The 18,581-nt window shown below is 35.0% G+C and overlaps 1 protein-coding gene across 1 annotated transcript in view; it reads right to left on the reverse strand.

The window, feature by feature from the left end:
• Positions 1-325: 325 nt before the first annotated feature.
• LOC140166023 (uncharacterized) overlaps positions 326-18,581 on the reverse strand; it is a 28,921-nt gene continuing 10,665 nt past the window's right edge. The window contains exons 2-8 of the mRNA XM_072189399.1: positions 16,012-16,248; positions 14,487-14,605; positions 9,411-9,501; positions 7,939-7,965; positions 6,198-6,311; positions 5,396-5,494; positions 326-443 (exon numbers count right to left, since the gene is read on the reverse strand). Coding sequence (XP_072045500.1) covers positions 7,951-7,965; positions 9,411-9,501; positions 14,487-14,605; positions 16,012-16,248 — 462 coding nt within the window. The 3' untranslated portion in view covers positions 326-443; positions 5,396-5,494; positions 6,198-6,311; positions 7,939-7,950. The remainder of the gene's footprint in view (positions 444-5,395; positions 5,495-6,197; positions 6,312-7,938; positions 7,966-9,410; positions 9,502-14,486; positions 14,606-16,011; positions 16,249-18,581) is intronic.

An 18,581-nucleotide genomic window follows, 5' to 3' on the forward strand; every position in this document is an offset into this window, starting at 1 on the left:
AAGGTTATATGAGAATATCTGGCAAAATATATGTTATCATGTGCTGACTGTGTCTCGAGGAGAAGAACACTGCAATCACTTACAGGTATCGTAGAGAATTATTTGTTTGTACTTAGCAGAAGTCACAAAATACTGTTCTGTCGAACACCCATGTACAGCCTGTCTATATTAAAATAATGATTATGTTTTGTAAACTAAAAGACGGCCATTTAGTTTCACATATCCTTCAAATGAGTTACCTTATACTATATATTATCTTGATGTAGCAGTGGCTTGTTTTATTGACCTATTATACTGTTTTGGTCATATTTATGATGGCAGCAAAATTATCTATAATAAGTTAATAAAAACTAAATACTAATTTTTTTTTTTAAGTTCAAACATATATTAACTTTTTCTGGTGTTTACTATTTCTTGGTTCAGGTTTCAGCATTTTGAGGCACCTGAAAGAAAAAGAAAATGAAATAATGATTAAACGTTGTTAAGGGATGGGGCAGAGGAGGCTTAAAGGCATTCCTACAATGCACTATGATTGGGAAATTTGATCAATATAACCTAATTTTAAAGGCAAAGTCCCCATTGCCACACACACAAAATGGTCATTTTAAAACTGCAGCCAACAAGCCAATAGTTGAGACTTATGACTGATATTTGATTTTCTTACAGGAAACATTCATATTGTCCCACTGCATTAATTTTATTCCTAAGTCTCGATGTTTTGAATGTTAAATAATAGGATGAAAACACCAGATATTTGCACACAATCCCAATGCAAGGTATGATCAACTGTACCACATGTGTACAAAAGCCAGACATACAAGGTCAGAAACCCCATTTGGTTGTCTGAATGTCTTTAAACATCCTCTGGGGATGGGGTATGAACGTTTGGACAGTATTATTGTGGTACATTACAGCACATCAGACCTATCGAATTGCATTCTAAATACGAAGAATGTTCATCTGATATCAAATAATTTTGATTTTTTGAAATTCGCAATGTAATACACATTTTATGGCAAATGATTAAAAATTGATATATTTTATATTTAACAGTACTCGAAGTAAACTTATAAACTTTATAAATCTGATGATTTATACTTAAAGTTTATGTACGATCCCTTTTCCAAAAGACAATTGACACATATGGCTGATTTTTTATTTATATTGTCATATAGGCACTGTATGTACACAGGTTTATTCAAAGTACTAGTACGTAGCACCAAGACAGTGCAACAAACGGTTCAACCAGGTGGTGGATGACATAATCGAGCTGGCAACTTGTGAAACCGCCCGGCCGTATGGCATTTTCAATATACTTGGTTAGTTTTGTGGGGTTCATTATCGAACCCCAACGGTTTTAGCTTGTATTTATATTACTTATTAACATAGGCCCATTTGTTTGTGATATTTCAATCGTTTTAAAATTTCAAAATAATCCCATTCAATTACACGGTTGACGATGAAAATGTACTGAATTTAGTGAATGCAATGCGGCCACCACCTGGGTTCAACCATTTGTTCATAACTACATTATCCGTTGCAAAATTTAGAGTGCAGGCGTCTCATAAGGGGTGGGGTATGAACGTTTGGACAGTATTTATTGTGTATTTATTACTGAATACGAAAAATGTCCTGATATCTGATATCAAATATTTTTGATTTTGTGAAATTCGCAATGTAATACACATTTTATGGCAAATGATTAAAAATTGATATTTTTGTCATTTAAGGGGGTACTACGCCCCTGGCAAATTTTGTGCCTATTTTTGCAAAAAAAAAAAAAATTATAGCGCATTGGTGAAAATTAAGATATGTTTATTATAGGGGCAAGGACTACAACTACTGCACTGAAAATTCAGCAACTCAAGGTAAGTAGTTATTGATTTATTGATCAAATATTGGTTTCCCCTCATTTTTGACTGTAACTCCACAACTGTTGTCTATGCTGAAATAAAATTTCCAGTGCAGTAGTTGTAGTCCTTGCCCCTATAATATACATATCTTACTTGTCACCAATACCCTATAATTTTTTTAGACAAATGCAAAAATAGGCACAAAATCGGGCAGGGGTGTAGTACCCCCTTAACAGTACTCGAAGTAAACTTTATTAATCTGATGATTTATACTTAAAGTGTATGTAGGTGGGATGAAAAGCCGACGATCAATTGAAAATTTTGACCTTTCCTATTGAAGAAATTATGTCTTTTTGGGAAAAAATCCATATCTTCAATATGAAAGGTTAAAATTTTCAATTGAGCGTCGGCTTTTCCTCCCAGCTACATACACTTTAAGAATATATTAGATTTATAAAATTTACTTCGAGGACGGTTATATATCAAAAATGTGAAAAATATCAAATTTTAATAATTTGTCATAAATGTATTATATCGTGAATTTCAAAAAATGAAAAATTATTTGATATCAGAAAGGCATTCTTCGTATTCAGAATGCAATTCGATATGTCTGATGTGCTCTCATGTCCCACAAAAAATACTGTCGAAACGCTCAAAACGCTCATTCCAGATCCCTTAAATTCGTATGCAAGTTAAATTCTCAGGCAGATCTTTAGTCACCAGCTTCTTTTGTTATGGATAGAAGTCGATCGATACGTGTTGAAATCAGCACAATTCACCTTTTTGCTATGAAATTATTTTTCTCGGTCAAATATAAAGCAATATTTTTTCCTTCAGAAAGGTATGTTAAAAACATAGTGCTTAGATGTACTGTGTCTAGGCATGAAATTGTGTCTTGTAGTGTAGGATTCTTGATTTTTATAGGCCTCAACTTCGCGTGCGAGCTTTTTTCGGAATACATTTTATAGCGTTTCAAACTAATATAGTTTGCTAAAGAAATATATTTCCCACCTCTGTAGTCTGTAAGGCACATCGTGTGGGTCTGTATATTTTAGTTTTGTAAGAATATCCGTTTTGATTTTACCTTTTTTCACTTGCGATTTTGACAAAATTGGCAGTCGGAATTGAAAAATGGCGCAATCAAAACCGAAATTCTGACAAAACTATGATACATCTAGCTCACGGTTATGTCACTAATGTGCGTTAGAAAATTGGAAAAATCCTTCATTAGCGAACTATTATATATATTACTTTGAAAAGCTAAGGTTGATAAAAAAAGCTCGCGGGCCGAGTTGAAGCCTATCAAAATCGAAAATCTTACACTAACTGACTGAATTTCATGCTTACGTTTAAAACTAGGATTTGAAAAAAAATATAGTATCAAGCATTATAGTTTTTCATGACATTTACTGAAAAATTAAAATTATTGCTTTTTATTTGGCCGAGAAAAATGATTTGGTGCAACTCAAAATTTTGCTCATTTCAACACCAAGTTCGATCGTTTGTATTGCCTCATTAAATGACTGAGTGAGCCTTGTACTACAATTTTATAGCCATCGGTTGAAAAGGGTTCTGCCTGATCTGCCTTGAATCCCTAATGCATTGTCTGACGGTTTTGGCATATGATGGTACAGCAGAATGCTTACATATCAGGATTTTTTTAATTCATATTAGTTTTTCTTTTGTTTAAAATGGTTTACTAAAATAAATTTGTGTATACTCTCTAAACAGAGGGCGTCTGCGCCTACAGTTCAGCTATAAAGAGGATCCATCGACGATTTAGTTATTCGACCTCGTCAACTATTATACAAATTTATGAGTAGAATGGTAAGAATATCTTTATGAAGTGAAATATGGACTGTTCCATTCAACGAGCATTTAATGGAACATTTCACATTTCACCGAATGAAAATATTCTTTCCATTCAATATTTGTGTTATATAACTCATATAATAATTCTTTTTCTTCCACTATATTTTATAAATCACCAGGAAAACAAACTATATTACAAACTGTATTTATTTTAGAAGCGGCACCCATACCTATAATTGGCGAGTCGAAGGAGTCATCGTGCGAGATATACGCCATGGTAGCTGCGCGTGAGTGCAATGGAAAAATGGACTAGTACACTCTCGCGGAGTGCGCTAGTCTTTTTCTATAAATAGCAAAAATAATCAATTGTAATTGACCAATAAAATAATAAGAATCTTTGTATGAGTTATAAAGGTTAATAAACGCGTATCCTTTGTTGGGAGTGAAATGATAGTGAATGTTTACGAGTTCAATGGTAAGAATACAACGGGGTAAGAATATGTTCATGAGGTGAAATATGGACTGTTCCATTCAACAAGGCTTTGAATTTTGCATTATATTTAGACTCCTTGACTAATTTCTTGTCCAAAAATTTAAACTTTTCTCTGATATCTTTCATGAATAATTTTAATCATTCATAAAAGCAGGGGCGTAAATCCATTTTTGAAAGTGGGGGGGACACAATGAAAATTATTAGTCATTGATACTTCGGCCCGCGACGTAGGGAGGGGGGTGTGTGAGGGGGGATGTGCCCCCCCTCAGAAGTAAGAAACTTTTGCAAAATGATGACCTAATTGAAGCAATTTGGTGGACCATTTTGGCACTATTATTGTGTAAAATTTTAGCTTGAAACAGCTGAAAAATCGTGAAATGACCGGCCTAATAAGCCATTCGTGGAGTCTTCACTAAAACAGAAGCGAAAGCGACCACTTGTTTATGTATACGCAGGGGGGTGTCTGAGGGGGGATGTTCCCCGCTCAGAAGTAAGAACCTTTTGCAAAATGAAGACCTAATTGAAGCCATTTGGTGGACCATTTTGGCACTATTATTGTGTAAAGTTTTAGCTTGAAAAATTGTGAAATGACGGCCTAACTTGTGGATAAGTCTTCACTAAAACAGAAGCGAAAGCGACCACTTGTTTATGTATACGCAGGGGGGTGTTGGAAAATTTTGCAAAATGAAGGTCCAATTGAAGTCATTTGGTGCATAATTTTTACACTGTTATCATAAAAAAAAAAAGGACCGAAATCAATTTGCAAAATTTTACTTGAGATTTGAGATTCGGAATTATTACTAAAGCATGCATGGATTGATGTTGAAGTCAGCATTGAGTCTGTCTTAAAACTGACTTTGGTGATAAAATGTGACGGGCCCTGCATATCGAAGGGCCCGCAGTACAGGCTTTTGGGCCGAGGACCCGCCTTCAAGCAATGCCCAAAATAATCACAGGCCTATAATCATGATAATATATTATACTTACGATCGACCCGGCTGTGCGGATTTTTAGGTACATGTATGGGCAGTGATGGGCCTACTCAATTACGTGCAATTTAACATTTTTTCTTCTCTTTTTCTCCCTTTTCTCTTCTCTTTTTTTAAAATTTACATTTGCGGAAAGGAAATTACATCACTTTTAATTTATGCATTTCCGATAGTGTACAGGGGACGCAAGAAAATTTAGATCATGAAGATCTGAATCTTTAACTCATTCAACATCATGTTCAACTTACAGGAATTGCACAGAACTGGGCAACCTTCCTTGACTCTCTGATTCCCACAGTATCGTTTCGTATAACTACTGCAAAAAGGTGCGTCAGTGGGACTGCACGCTATAATGCAAGAAAAAAAGATCATTTGAAGCGAAGACGTAAGGACGAAATTTGATAATTCTATTGATAACAATATAAATAACAACAGCATCAAATACAAATAAACATTGGCCCGATGTTGGGTAACCAATATTGGCCCAACGTTGGCTTTGTGACGGATACAACACTATAATGACATTGAACCAATTATAGTGGTTAACTATTGGCTCAACATCTCGACAGAATGACATTGGGCCAAGCTTGCATTGCCAATGCCGACTGCACAGCACTTTCTGACTTAGAACCCATGTTGGCCCGATGTTGGTTAACCTATAATTGGCACAACTTCGGAAGAGGGGCATTTTTTTCTTTTTTTTTTTTTCAGGGGGCGAGTCTGCTCACTTTACTGCTTGTGGTGCAGAGAACACATGCACGTGAGTTATATCAAATTCAATTATGCCGCAATGTAACTCTGGTAAGGTCCAGTAATACAAACATGTATTATTTTCCACCTGCATGTGTATGTTTTCACCAAGTAAAATCACACTAAATCTTATAAACGTAATTCTGGTTTCATCTTAATGTTCATTTAGTGTTAGCCATTCCATTTCCCGCGCATCATTCCTTCTCCTTTGTGGGACTTTACATCCGGTATATCTCTCTGTCTTTTCCCTTGAGTTTATAACCTTCCCCAGGTTTTTATTATAACATTAATGTCCCTTACCTGAGCATTGACCTTTGATAGCAGCCCTTTCAAACGATTGGTACCCTTCCTTACAACAATCACACATGCAATCATTTCCTTCTCTTAGTCGGCCGCAGTTCTCCAACTGACAAGCTGAATAAGATACAGGGGGAGGTAAATAACTTGTAGCATTGGAAGATGGTATTTCACTATAGACGAATCCAAATGGGCTCCACGGGTTTTAATATTATGTAATTATAGTCACATCATGTTTTAATGTTATGTAATATCAGCGGTATTTTGGCAGAAAAAGTGGGATTGACATTTTGTTGTTACGGTAAGTATTCAAAGCATATTTGAAGGGATTCAAGTCACGCCACACTAAATCTATAACGCAAAACGTTTTCGACATCATTCGCAAAAGGTTATAAAAGGTTGTCAGAAAACGTTTAAATGTCGGGTTATATAAAGGGTATATTAAGAGTATAAAACGTTTCCATAACCTTAAAAACATTTTTTGATAATCTACTGTTCACCAAACAAAATGTTTCACAGAAAACGTTTAAATGTCGGGTTATATAAAGGGTATAAAAACGTTTTAATAACATTCCAAAAACATTCTTGTAAACTTGATACAAAACATTCTAAACAGAATGTTATTTTGGGGTTTAAAAATTATTTTGCGAAAATGTTTGCCCAAAATATTTTCAATAACGTTTTAAAAACGTTTTCATGACCTTTATATAACCCGACATTTAAATGTTATTAAAAGGTTTTGAAAAAACATTTTAAGAATATTTCTGTGTTTGCTGGGTTCAAACATTTTAACATAATGTTATTTAAGTATTGACACAATATTTGGCAAAAATGTTTGCAAAAATAGCTTACAATAACATTTTTTGAAAACATTTAAAAATATTGTAAGTTGTAGTGTGTTTTCATACAAAACGTTTCAAAACGTTATCATGACCTTTATATAACCCGACATTTTAATGTTATTAAAACGTTTTTACCTAAACCAAAAGCCAAAATATAACGTATTTAAAACGTTTTTAAAACGTTTTTGTGTTTGCTGGGAGGTTTCTGAAAATACTCTTGATATATAAATATGAATTGTCATGAAAGCCTTTGCATCGGGTCTTGAGATTGGAATTCCAATTTCCTTTCTCACGAAGTAAGGGCTAAAAGTAAAATTAATGCAATTGTGTTTGGGAGTGACCTTCTATCTTTTCTCCTTTTCCTTGCTATATCCTTCCATTTCTTGCTTTGTTTATTAAAGCTATCTAGGCCAGCATGCATCTTATTAGCCTACACTGGCTATCCAGGCTTGTGCATTTTATTTTATGAGCTTGGAACGATCCATGGATTAGCATGGTCCCCCCCCCCCTGGGTAAACGAAAGAATCAATTAAACTATATGTATTATATGTGTGCAATCACCGATTGAATGCAATGCCGCTCTTTTCTAAGACTGACTTGTCGTACAGGTGCCTTGTGAAATGTACATGGACTTTTTGAAATCTCCACAGAATTACGATCCAAGTCTGCATGCCAATTCTTTGATTATCAATGGTGCGATGTAGAGTCACGCGTACGTCTAGTGCAGGGCAATACATTCAAAAATTATTTTCACCTATCGCTATGGTAATTAATCCTGTTACATCTCTACTTCTACATCGAATAGATGCAAGCAAATATCATTTTCGATATAAATTACATTATTAACGTAAAAAACATGTTATACATGTAAAAAGGTCTACTGTGTTCAATGGTATACTTACTACAGCCACCGCCTAGAGTGCAATCGCCTGTGGATGTTAAGTGGAAAACATTTACTTATTTATCTAAAATATAACAAATTTCTCATTCCGTGTCGTGCACAGAACTCCTTGAAAATGATATAGGATGTGTGCATTGATGAGAAACCCTTACTTGCCAAGTTTTAATTTTTTCCAAAAAAGCGTTTTTGACTTACGCAATTTTTTGTCATCTCAAAATCCCATTGAATTACTACAAGGAAGGGTTTTTGGCACTTTGCCAATTTCTCACATTTTTGAAAACAAAGATTTTTCTCTCCTTCATAGCTGTTGTATATTAACAGTTTTAAGTTTCAACTTGCTGCCAATATATCACAGAATAATGCAAACCAAGTTTATTTTCTAACTTAGTGTTACTTAAGTATATTTAAAAGGAATGTTGGTACCTTTTCATGTTTTTTCATATTTTTTCTAGAAACAATAAATTACTTCAGGATTTTATTTGGCCACTTAGAAAGGTGCTATGGTTATCAAACTTTCAAAGGTGGTAAATAAGATTAATATCCAAATTCTTTCGCCAGCTTTTTCCAATTAAGTTTTTCTATTTTAAGCTACAGTGTTTCTAACATTCCTTAAAATAAAAAAATGGAAAAAGTAAACACTTTATCCAAAAAACCTGGCGAGAGAATTTAGATATTAAGCTTATTTACCATCCCTTAAAGTTTGGTAACCATAGCTCCTTCCTAAGTGGGCAAATAAAATCAAAAACTGTCAAAATTTAGGGAATTTTAGACAAATAAAGAAAAACATAAGAATTGTTACAATTCTTATAAGACTATTAAAATAGGTGGGGAAAATACTTTTCTTTGTTATGATTAAATATTTAAATGAATAGACCTGATTGATCAGACACAGGAGCTATTTTTCTGCAAGGGTGTTGTATCCGAGGCAGCTACCTTAATACCAGCGATGGTTGCAGCCTCGAGGTCATTATTTGTCAGTAGGAATCACAAGATTGTTTTTTTTTTAAAACAATTTTCGGCTATCTTTTAGAATACCCTTCCATTTTTTACATTCACAGTGTATGTGTATGGGTCGTTCATAAAAGACCCCCATTGAAAATCTACAGTGGTAGGGAATTCTAAAAGAAATCCCAATTTTCACAAAGCAGCAATAATACTAGAATAACAGCAAATAATCATGTTAGTTTCTTTTGTACTGGGGCTGTGCAAAAATTATTAGCTTCGCGGGTAAATTTTTTTTTTGGGGGGGGGCAACATTTTTGGTCATCTGAAAAAGGGGGCAAGCAATTTTTGGCAAGCCAAGGGTGTAAGGAATTTTCTGGCAGGCCGAGAGTGGGAGCAAGAATTTATTGGCAGGCCGTTTGAAAGCTTTACCCCTGGGGCTCATAATTATTGCACAGTACCTTATTTATGTTTGTTTTATTTGTTATTGTTTATAATGTTTGTTTAATTGATTTTATGTGACATACGTACTGCAAAATTTGCCATCGATCCACCTGCTTTTGGTTGCCGGACACTCCCGCATCGTGTGCCCTTGATAAAGGGTCTTGCACCGACTATGAAGCTAGAATAGGAAAATCAACAATGATAAAATGAGTTGTCATCAATGGTTCACATCGCCCTCATCCCTCATCTTCATGTCAGAAATTGCCATGATAGTAGGGCGAGTCCACTAGTTCTTCAACAGCCACGCATGGCGATTTTGTTCCGCCGTGTTTAATAGTTTCGAGATAGGGGCCGAGCGACTCAAGCTAAGCTCATCACCTTTACGACATATAGATACGTTTCTTTCCCACTACGAATACGCCGCTGCCGTTCATCAACTGAAATGACTAATGTTTACGATCTGCGCAGGATAACGCATCTTCAATGTTACCAAGTTAAGAAAATTCGATTTTTGTCAGTTTGGTTTTCAAAGCATGGACTGGAAGTTCAAAGCACAAACATTAGCTTATCATATTCTTTCAACACATATATTCAACTGTAATTTTTACAATCGGTTTTTACAAATACAAAAAAAAACCCGGAATATATTCAAGGATTTGAGATGTAATCATGCATTGAATATCAACAGTAAATACACCACCATACTGTTACTCTCTTTTTTTATGGAATAAATATCATAAATGATTTCAAGTGGCGGTCACTCAACTCAATTCATCTCAATGCAACTATGTGCTTCAGGAATGTGCACAGACATTCATAAATCCGATTTTTCTGGATATTTTGAAAGACAACTCATAGCTGAATTGATTACATAGCTCAGCTATAGCGATTGGTTTTTAGCCAATGAGATAGAACACCGGGAAAGGCGAACTACGTTATTTTTTTTTTTTTTTTTTTTTTTTTTTTTCCAGTGTACATTTTACATTCATAGTTTACTCAGATAAATACAGAAATTTTGATTTCTATACACCAGGTATTTTTTAAATATTAAACAATACATAAACAGTACCAGCACACACACACTCTCACATACATATTTATATTGCATTTGATTTGTCTAGCTTTTACAATAAGAACAAAATGTTTAGTTGAAAAGTCCTTCCAAACCTGCCATTTATTTTGATAAACTCGGTATTTTGAATCTTTTAAAAGAATGAATCTTTCCAATTTATGATAATATTCTATTTCCTTCTGAAGAGGGATAAAAGAAAGGGTTGAATTTTGGCATCTTTTTCTGTATATATAAAACTTAGTTAGAATGAGAATTAAATTGATAGCACTATTTAGTTTTCCTAAATCTGTCCCGAAAAGAATATGATTTCGGTTGAATGTGATAGGTATACCGAGTTTTTGTAAACACCAGGTTTCGAGCTGAGACCAAATGGGTTTAACCTTTTACAATCTGATAAAAGATGAATTATCGTTTCGGGTTCCTTGTTGCAAAAAGTACATATATTATCATTTCTTTTGCCAATTTTAAACATAAATGTATTTGTGGTAAGAATTCCATTTAAAATTCTGTACTGAAACCACCGTAATTTTGTATCCATTGTACATTTAAATGGCAACAAAGAGTATATCTTCCATTCATCATCTGAAAAGCTACTATTTAATTTTACTTCCCATTTTCGTTTTGCTCTTGGTATCTTTGAGGACATAAGTTGTTTACAGATTGATCTGCAACCTTTTTTATCTTTTAAAATAAAACTGAAATGAAATGGGATAAACGGCTTAGGAATTGCAATAAATGTAGCGTTTTCCTGAAATAGATGCTTGAAATTACTCTTAATTGCGCAAATTACACTGTTGTATTCCAAAAAATTTAGCCGTAATCCATAATTTGTTTCAATTTCATGAAGAAAGAGAAAACGGTTTTGGTTAACATGGACAAGGTCAGAGACAAAATCAATACCTGCTGTCCGCCATTTTTTATAATTTATTTCTTTACCACCAATCTTAAACCATTCGTTTTCCCATAAACATGATCTTAACACATCATCAATTGTATTAGGATTGTGTTTTTTCTTTGCCTTAGACCAAGATAAAAGAACTTCTTTCCAAAAAACATTTTGGGAATTTTGTGCTACTTTTAGTGTATAATTTGCGCCCTTTTCAAGATCATTAATATGTATACCAGTTGAAATAGAAAAAAACATCAATCCTTTAGCATCAATACATCCATTTACAATTCGTCTAATCCATGTACATTTCAGTGCTTCAAAGAATAAATCTACTTTAACCAATCTTAATCCACCTTCAGAATAATCATTTGACAATTGATCTCTACTTATTTTATCTCTTGTACCTTTCCAAATAAAATGATAGATTTTCTTTTGTAAATCTTTCATAAACTCTTTTGACGGGTTAGGAATTGAAAGAACAAGGTGGTTAAACTTTGGTATCAGTAGGGATTTGACTATAGTTATTCTTCCAAAAACTGTCAAGTTTCTTTTAGACCAATGATGCATTACCTTTGTCACCGACTCCATAACCTTATCATAGTTCAAATTAACCATTTCAACCAAATTGGTTGAAAATTGTACTCCCAATGCAGAGAATTTTCCGTCTTCAACCCACTTTAGATTTTTATTTGTAATGCCAGGGTTTGGTTTTCTACCTCTAAGTGACCCAATATACACAACATTTGTTTTATCCTCGTTTATTTTCAACCCTGACAAACGCTCAAACAAATCCAGTGTTTTAACGTTTGTAGTAAACTTTCATTACTTCCATTTAAGATCACAGTCGAGTCATCAGCGTATTGGGTGATTTTACAATTAATATTTTCAACTGTAATACCACATATATCAGTATTTTTTCGTATGAGACAGCCCAACATTTCAGCACAAATTAGAAAGATATAAGGGGACAAAGGGTCCCCCTGTCTGCAACCTCTACCTAAATCGAATTGTTTTGAGGAATTTCCATTTACCAAAACTGAGGATTGACTTTTATTATAAAAAAGTTTGATCCATTTTGTAAAAGATGGACCGATATTTAGAAAATCTAATGTTTTAAAATGAATTTATGAGAAACGGAATCAAACGCTTTTTCAAAATCTATAAGCAATAGCATACCTGGTTGGTCATGTAATTTTGTGTATAAAATTAAATCATAAAGTAATCTTATATTTTCTCCAATATACCTTCCTTTCATAAAACCTTTTGATCATCATTTATTAGGCTTGGTAAAATCTGTTTCATTCTTTCAGCAATACACGATGAAGCTAGTTTATAGGTTATATTTAACAAAGTAATAGGACGCCAATTCTTTAGGAATTGTTTTGGTTTGTTTCCTTTAGGAAGGAGGGTAATAATCCCTAATCTCTGCGTAACTGATAATTCCCTGATTCATATGAGTAGTTCAGAGAACGTAAGAGAAAACCTCCCAAGTCTTGAAAAAAAACTTTCCAAAATTCAGTGGTAAACCCATCAGACCCAGGACTTTTATTGTTTGACATTTTCTTCAAGGCAGTTAAAAGTTCGTTATAAGTCAAATGCCCTTCGAGCTTTTTTAATTGATCTTGAGTTAATTGAGGTAAATCTGATCTTGAAAGATTTTGGTCGAATTCCTCCAAATATAAATTGTTGTCTTTACATTCATACAGTTTCGAGTAAAACTTAAAAGTTTCTTCCATTATTTGGTATTGATCTTTTATATCATCCCCGTTTGCATTTTGTAAATGAACGATTGCTTTATTTACACAGTTTCTTTTTTTCCAAGTTCACAAAATATTTAGATGGTTTTTCTCCGTGTTCTATCCATCTTGCTTTGGATCGTAACATTACGCCTTCCATTTTTTCCTTCCTCATCTCCTCTAATTCGGACTTTTTAATTTCAACATTTTCTAAAACGTCTGTATTGTTTGAATCACCTAGCTCTTTTTCTAAAATTTCTATATCTCTTTCAAGTATTTTTTCTTTATTTTTATTTTTTTGTTTTTTTCTGATGCATATTTGATCGTTTCCCCTTATCTCCATGAGCAATACTTCAAGAAACAGTTGTTCATTTATCGTAAACTCGAGCTCACTTGCAGGGATTTGATTTATATTATTTAAGTTATATGGTGATACTGCATATTGTTTCTTAACTTCACTAATTTTTTTCTTAATCCTATCTATGTAATCAATATCTTTTAATAGCGTATTATTGAATTTCCAACTACGTTATTGGTCAAATACCAATCGCTCACCGAACGCGGAGTATAAATCCAGCCTATTTTGTAACTTAGCAGCTACTCTCAGTAGCCGGCGGGGCTTTTTTTTATAAAGCCACGTGCTTTGCTACAAGTCGTATTTCTATTGGTTCGTTTACTGCCTGTACAAAATAATATTTACCTGGTGTGGACAATGTGTGGTTCTAAATTAGAGAAAATACAGCCAGAAATTTGGGGAGGTAAATATACCGGAAGTAATTGCTTCAAAGGACGTCAATAATTATGGTCACGGCTACGGAGCAAACATTTTGCAACAAATCAAGAAGCGTTGTTTCAAACGTTGGTGGTGCTGTTTTGGGCTTTAATAGCTGGTCATGGATATGCGGTAGGATGTAATTTCCTTCATCTCGGTTTAGTGTGTTCCCAACATCAATACTCGCGCGTCTCCCCAGCCAATGTCATGATTGTCCTCTACATGATCTGAAATGACTCGATTATGTACGAGCCATCCAAAGAGCTTGCCAGAATTCGAGGTCCTTTTAGTACCGAGGTCTTTGTTGAAATCATGATCGGCGAGGGTGATAAATAGGGATGTCATTTTCTACCCCATGTCCATGATTTTCATGGGAGGGGAAAACACCCAAACTTTTGTTTTGGTATATGTTTGGCCTTAACTCAAGAACCACAAGACCTATGGAAATATAAATACTATCATTGGCTTCCATGACTCTCATGTTAAGAAGTACGCACAAGTTTCAATCAAATGGCTATAACTGGAAAGATGTGGCCATCTGACCCGCCTTAGGAATATCTTGCCTATCAGTGTAAAGTTTTGCTTTTTCCGAAAGTGTTTACATTTTCCCGGAATAAAGTACAATCTTCATATAATTGACGACATTCAATGAGTAGTTTGTAATATAAGCTTATTGCCTAATACGTTTGCTTACCTGTCTGAATACCGACAATTAATCAACCAATATCTCTTTACATCCGAACTGCCCGGGCGTGTTACGGTTTCACAAAACTTTCTGGCACACCCGACACTCGTAACAGGGGCAAAAACTACCTGAAATGTAACGAGCACTTAGTACATTCATTATTATGAGCATTTCATTATCATCATCATCATCATCATCATCATCATCATCATCATCATCGTCATCATCATCATCATCATCAGCAGCAGCAGCAGCAGCAGCAGCAGCAGCATCATCATCATCATCGTCATTGTTGTTATCATCATCATCATCATCATCATCATCATCGTCGTCGTTGTTATCATCATCATCATCATCATCAATATAATCACCATCGTCATAATAAATGATCACCATCGTCATCATCGCCATCATCGTTGTTATCTTCTTTATCGTCGTCGTTGTTATCATTATCATCATCGTCATCATCAATATCATCACCATCATCATCATCATCATCATATCATCATCATCGTCATCATCGCCATCGTCATTGTTGCTGTCGTCGTTGTTATCATCATCATCATCATCATCATCATCAATATCATCACCAGCGTCATCATTATGAGCATCATCGTCGTAGTTGTTATCATCATCATCATCATTGTCAATTATCGTCATCGTCATCACCGTCATCAAAAATTTTAAAAATAATAAACCCTATGAATGTCCCTCATGTAAAGAAGATGAAGAAGTAAGAAGGGGATGACGAGGAGGATATGAAATATGCAATCAAGAAGCCTAGTTAACCAAATATGTGCACACCAGTGGCGTAGCCGTGTCTTTTCATTAGGAAACGAATTTGGAGAAAACCGTCTGTTAATAAAATACTATGCTGAGCCACCAGCCTGGGTGGTTCACGCTCCAGTAATTTCAGATGATTGAGCTCAGTAATACATCAAAGAATGTCTTCCAATTCATGAAAACAAATTGATAATCAGCTTATCGGATTAAAAGCTTAGAGGGAAGGTCTTGCTGCTCAGCGAGTGTTTGTAATTATCAGGTTTTCTCCAAATTCATTATCTAATGTTTCCAGAGGCAGGGCAAAGGGGAATGAAATTAGTCTCCACCGCCGCCAGTTTGATTCCGCTCACTCCACGCATTCAGTGTTTGATTGGATAAAATATTTCTCACTACGTCATCAAGCACGACTTCAAAAAAGGATTTCAATATGTTAATCGGCTACTTAATATTCATGAGTCAAGACCAACAGTGACCATAATGGTCACGTGGAGTGATTATATACCATAGAGCCCTCCCTCTTATTCTTTCTATTTTTTAAAAATCGAACAATAAGTTCTCGGAACCAAATGTAAAGCTATTAATCAGCAACGCCGTATATGTATGTCATATCATTATAATTGGAAGACGGTTTGTGTGGAGAGGGAGCTGAATCAAACTGCCGGCCGAGGAGACTATAAGACGACTTACAAGGGGGAAACATAATGAAGAAAGAGGTCTCAATGTTTACAATATGAATTTATAGATGAATTACCTGGAAGTAGTGACCACACACTTTACCAGCTTGGCAAGAGTTTGTGTCGTAGTTGTAAAACCCTTCCTCATTGTACCACGATTGTACTGCATTGGGACCTTCATTTTGTCTGTTAACCAGGTCATCGTTGGGACCCATCCACAGGCTTTCTCCTTGACCACCAAGAGCTGCCGTATGTTCCCAGTGGCATTTTTCAACATGTTCTTTTGCTGATGCTTCCAGAGCGGTATTCCATCCCTGATACAACAGGGAGGAATACAGACATTTTTATTTTAGAGAAAGAAAAATAAGAAAATCAAAAGTGGCCAAAACACCAACAATATCGGAATTTATTTGAAAATCAGCGTTGTTTTGATTACAATTGTACTAAAAACCCATCTACCAAATTTCAACAGTACCATTTTGCAGAAAGAGATCCTGTTCTCATAATCAAAATTTTAAGTTTTATATCGAAATATTTAAATTATTTTTCTGCAATAGACTAATTTGTTCATTCGGGTATGCTTTATTCGAATCTGCTGTCTGCCACTTTGAGCAATATTTTGACATCGTGACCCTCAAAAAGACCTTCAAATGACCCCATAGAATCGTATAGGGGGCAGAAATTTATTTTATTCCAATAACACTTTAAAACATGTCAAATTGTTCGTCTGGCCCTGCGGATCCCAAAAATGTAATGTTAGAGCGTATACGTGCTATGTTTGAGAAGTTATGGGGCACAAAAGGTCACATGTTGATTTGCTTGTTGTGTATGGGTCAAAAGTCACAGTTGCTCCAATTTTCGTAAAGGTTGACGCAAATTGTTTGCCTTGCTTAGAAGTTTCAGAAAAAGAATAGTTTGCACTATCTGCGATGTCTAGATAGCATGTTACACAGCAAAGAGTCAAGATATGTAGAAAAACCTATTCTTTTTTTTTTTTTTTTTTACTTGAGGAACAGTTTGCATCCATTTTTTTACGAAAATCGGAGCAACTTTAATTTTTCACCCCTGTATAACATGCAAATTGACCTTGGGCCTGTTGAGCTTCGTAACTTGGTAACTATGTCCTACTCGCAAATATAGCTTGGCAGACAAAATTTTTGAATTCAGCATACCTGAATTAACCAAATTGATTTGGTTGCCAGCTTTTACGCGAACTTGTCGCTTGATGCTTAAATAAGCACATATTTCCAAACTAGAACCAGTCTACAAAGATGAAATGATTTCGCATTTCTTAGCTATATCGCAATGCTTAAATACTTTCTCCAAGACCGAAAATACCCAAAGAAATACGCTACACCTTGATATTCTCCATTCCACCTGTCCTTGTTTTGTCTTGGCACCTTTTGTTTTTGTGTGCTTTGTTTTTGATGTGATGGGTATCCCTTTAATTTATTAGTGTTTCCACTATTGGGTTTGTCATGCAGGCTTTCTAGCCATATTCCAGAATACAACGGGAAACGATGATAACGCTTACCCGTAAATTTCAGGTATAGTAGGAACGTATCTCTGTTGCGGATCAGACTTCATATAATATGGGTTAGATGGGCATTGAATCATATATTTGTGACCTGCTACCACGAAATGAGCGTAAAGGCGCAAGTTGGTAGTTTCGAAACGCCCTGGCTACTGCGTTGGTGTCCTTTGTTTCAAGCCAGTAATTTGTCTATATGACCATTGTGGATGGGGCACAATATGGGCCATTCTCGAAGGGCATGTTATAGCTTGTACTCACGCGTGGGACACAAATCAACTTAGTTAGCCAGGATGTCTCAGAACTACCAACTTGCGACTTTATGCTCATTTCGTGGTAGCTGGTCACATTTGTAAAATCGGTTCTCTAGGTATCACTCGCGAACGTAACGCCTCTCTTTTTGGACTCTATAATTTACGTTCTATGCAGTTCTATTTTATAGCTTCGTGTCGTAATATTCATTGATAACAAAATAAGTATCAACATTCCTTCCCTCGTTTTATCTTTTCTGTTTCTGTTTCGGTTTCCGGTGATCTCATTGTTATTTTGAAGTGTTAGCATGGTACGCGTGAACAATCCTTTTATTCTAGTCTTTTGTTGACTACAGAAAAGTTGAACGAAGATAACTTCTGTTTCGGTTTTGGGAGTTATGTTAATTTCTGACATGAAAAAGTGAGATGAGGTTGATGCTAATCTAAACAAAAGAAGTGTCTAAATTTTACGGTCGTAAATTCGCGATAAATTGTACGGCTTCAATTGACTTGCGTTGGGTGTATAGGTACTCCAGCCTAAGCGGGAGTAGATCGTGAAAATAGCCCAACATAGAAATATACATTAAAATGATTAATATAAATTAATCAATAGTAATCAGTGTTGCCAAGAATTACGTATACTTGTTCGTGCAATCGCGCAAAAATCGGTCATATTATGATACACCTTAAAACTTGGTAATATGCAACACCAGAGAAGTGCGTTGAAGTGAAACTAATAGGATTTCTTTCATTGGAATTAGTAATCTGATAATTGCTTCAGGCAAAATTGCCAGACTCAAATCTATTTTAAATGTATATTATTTGAGAGAGTGGGGATGCTAGACGAGGAGATGATCTGGTGGAG

The sequence above is a fragment of the Amphiura filiformis genome, chromosome 1 (genome assembly GCF_039555335.1).
Source record: "Amphiura filiformis chromosome 1, Afil_fr2py, whole genome shotgun sequence".
NCBI classification, from domain to species: domain Eukaryota; kingdom Metazoa; phylum Echinodermata; class Ophiuroidea; order Amphilepidida; family Amphiuridae; genus Amphiura; species Amphiura filiformis.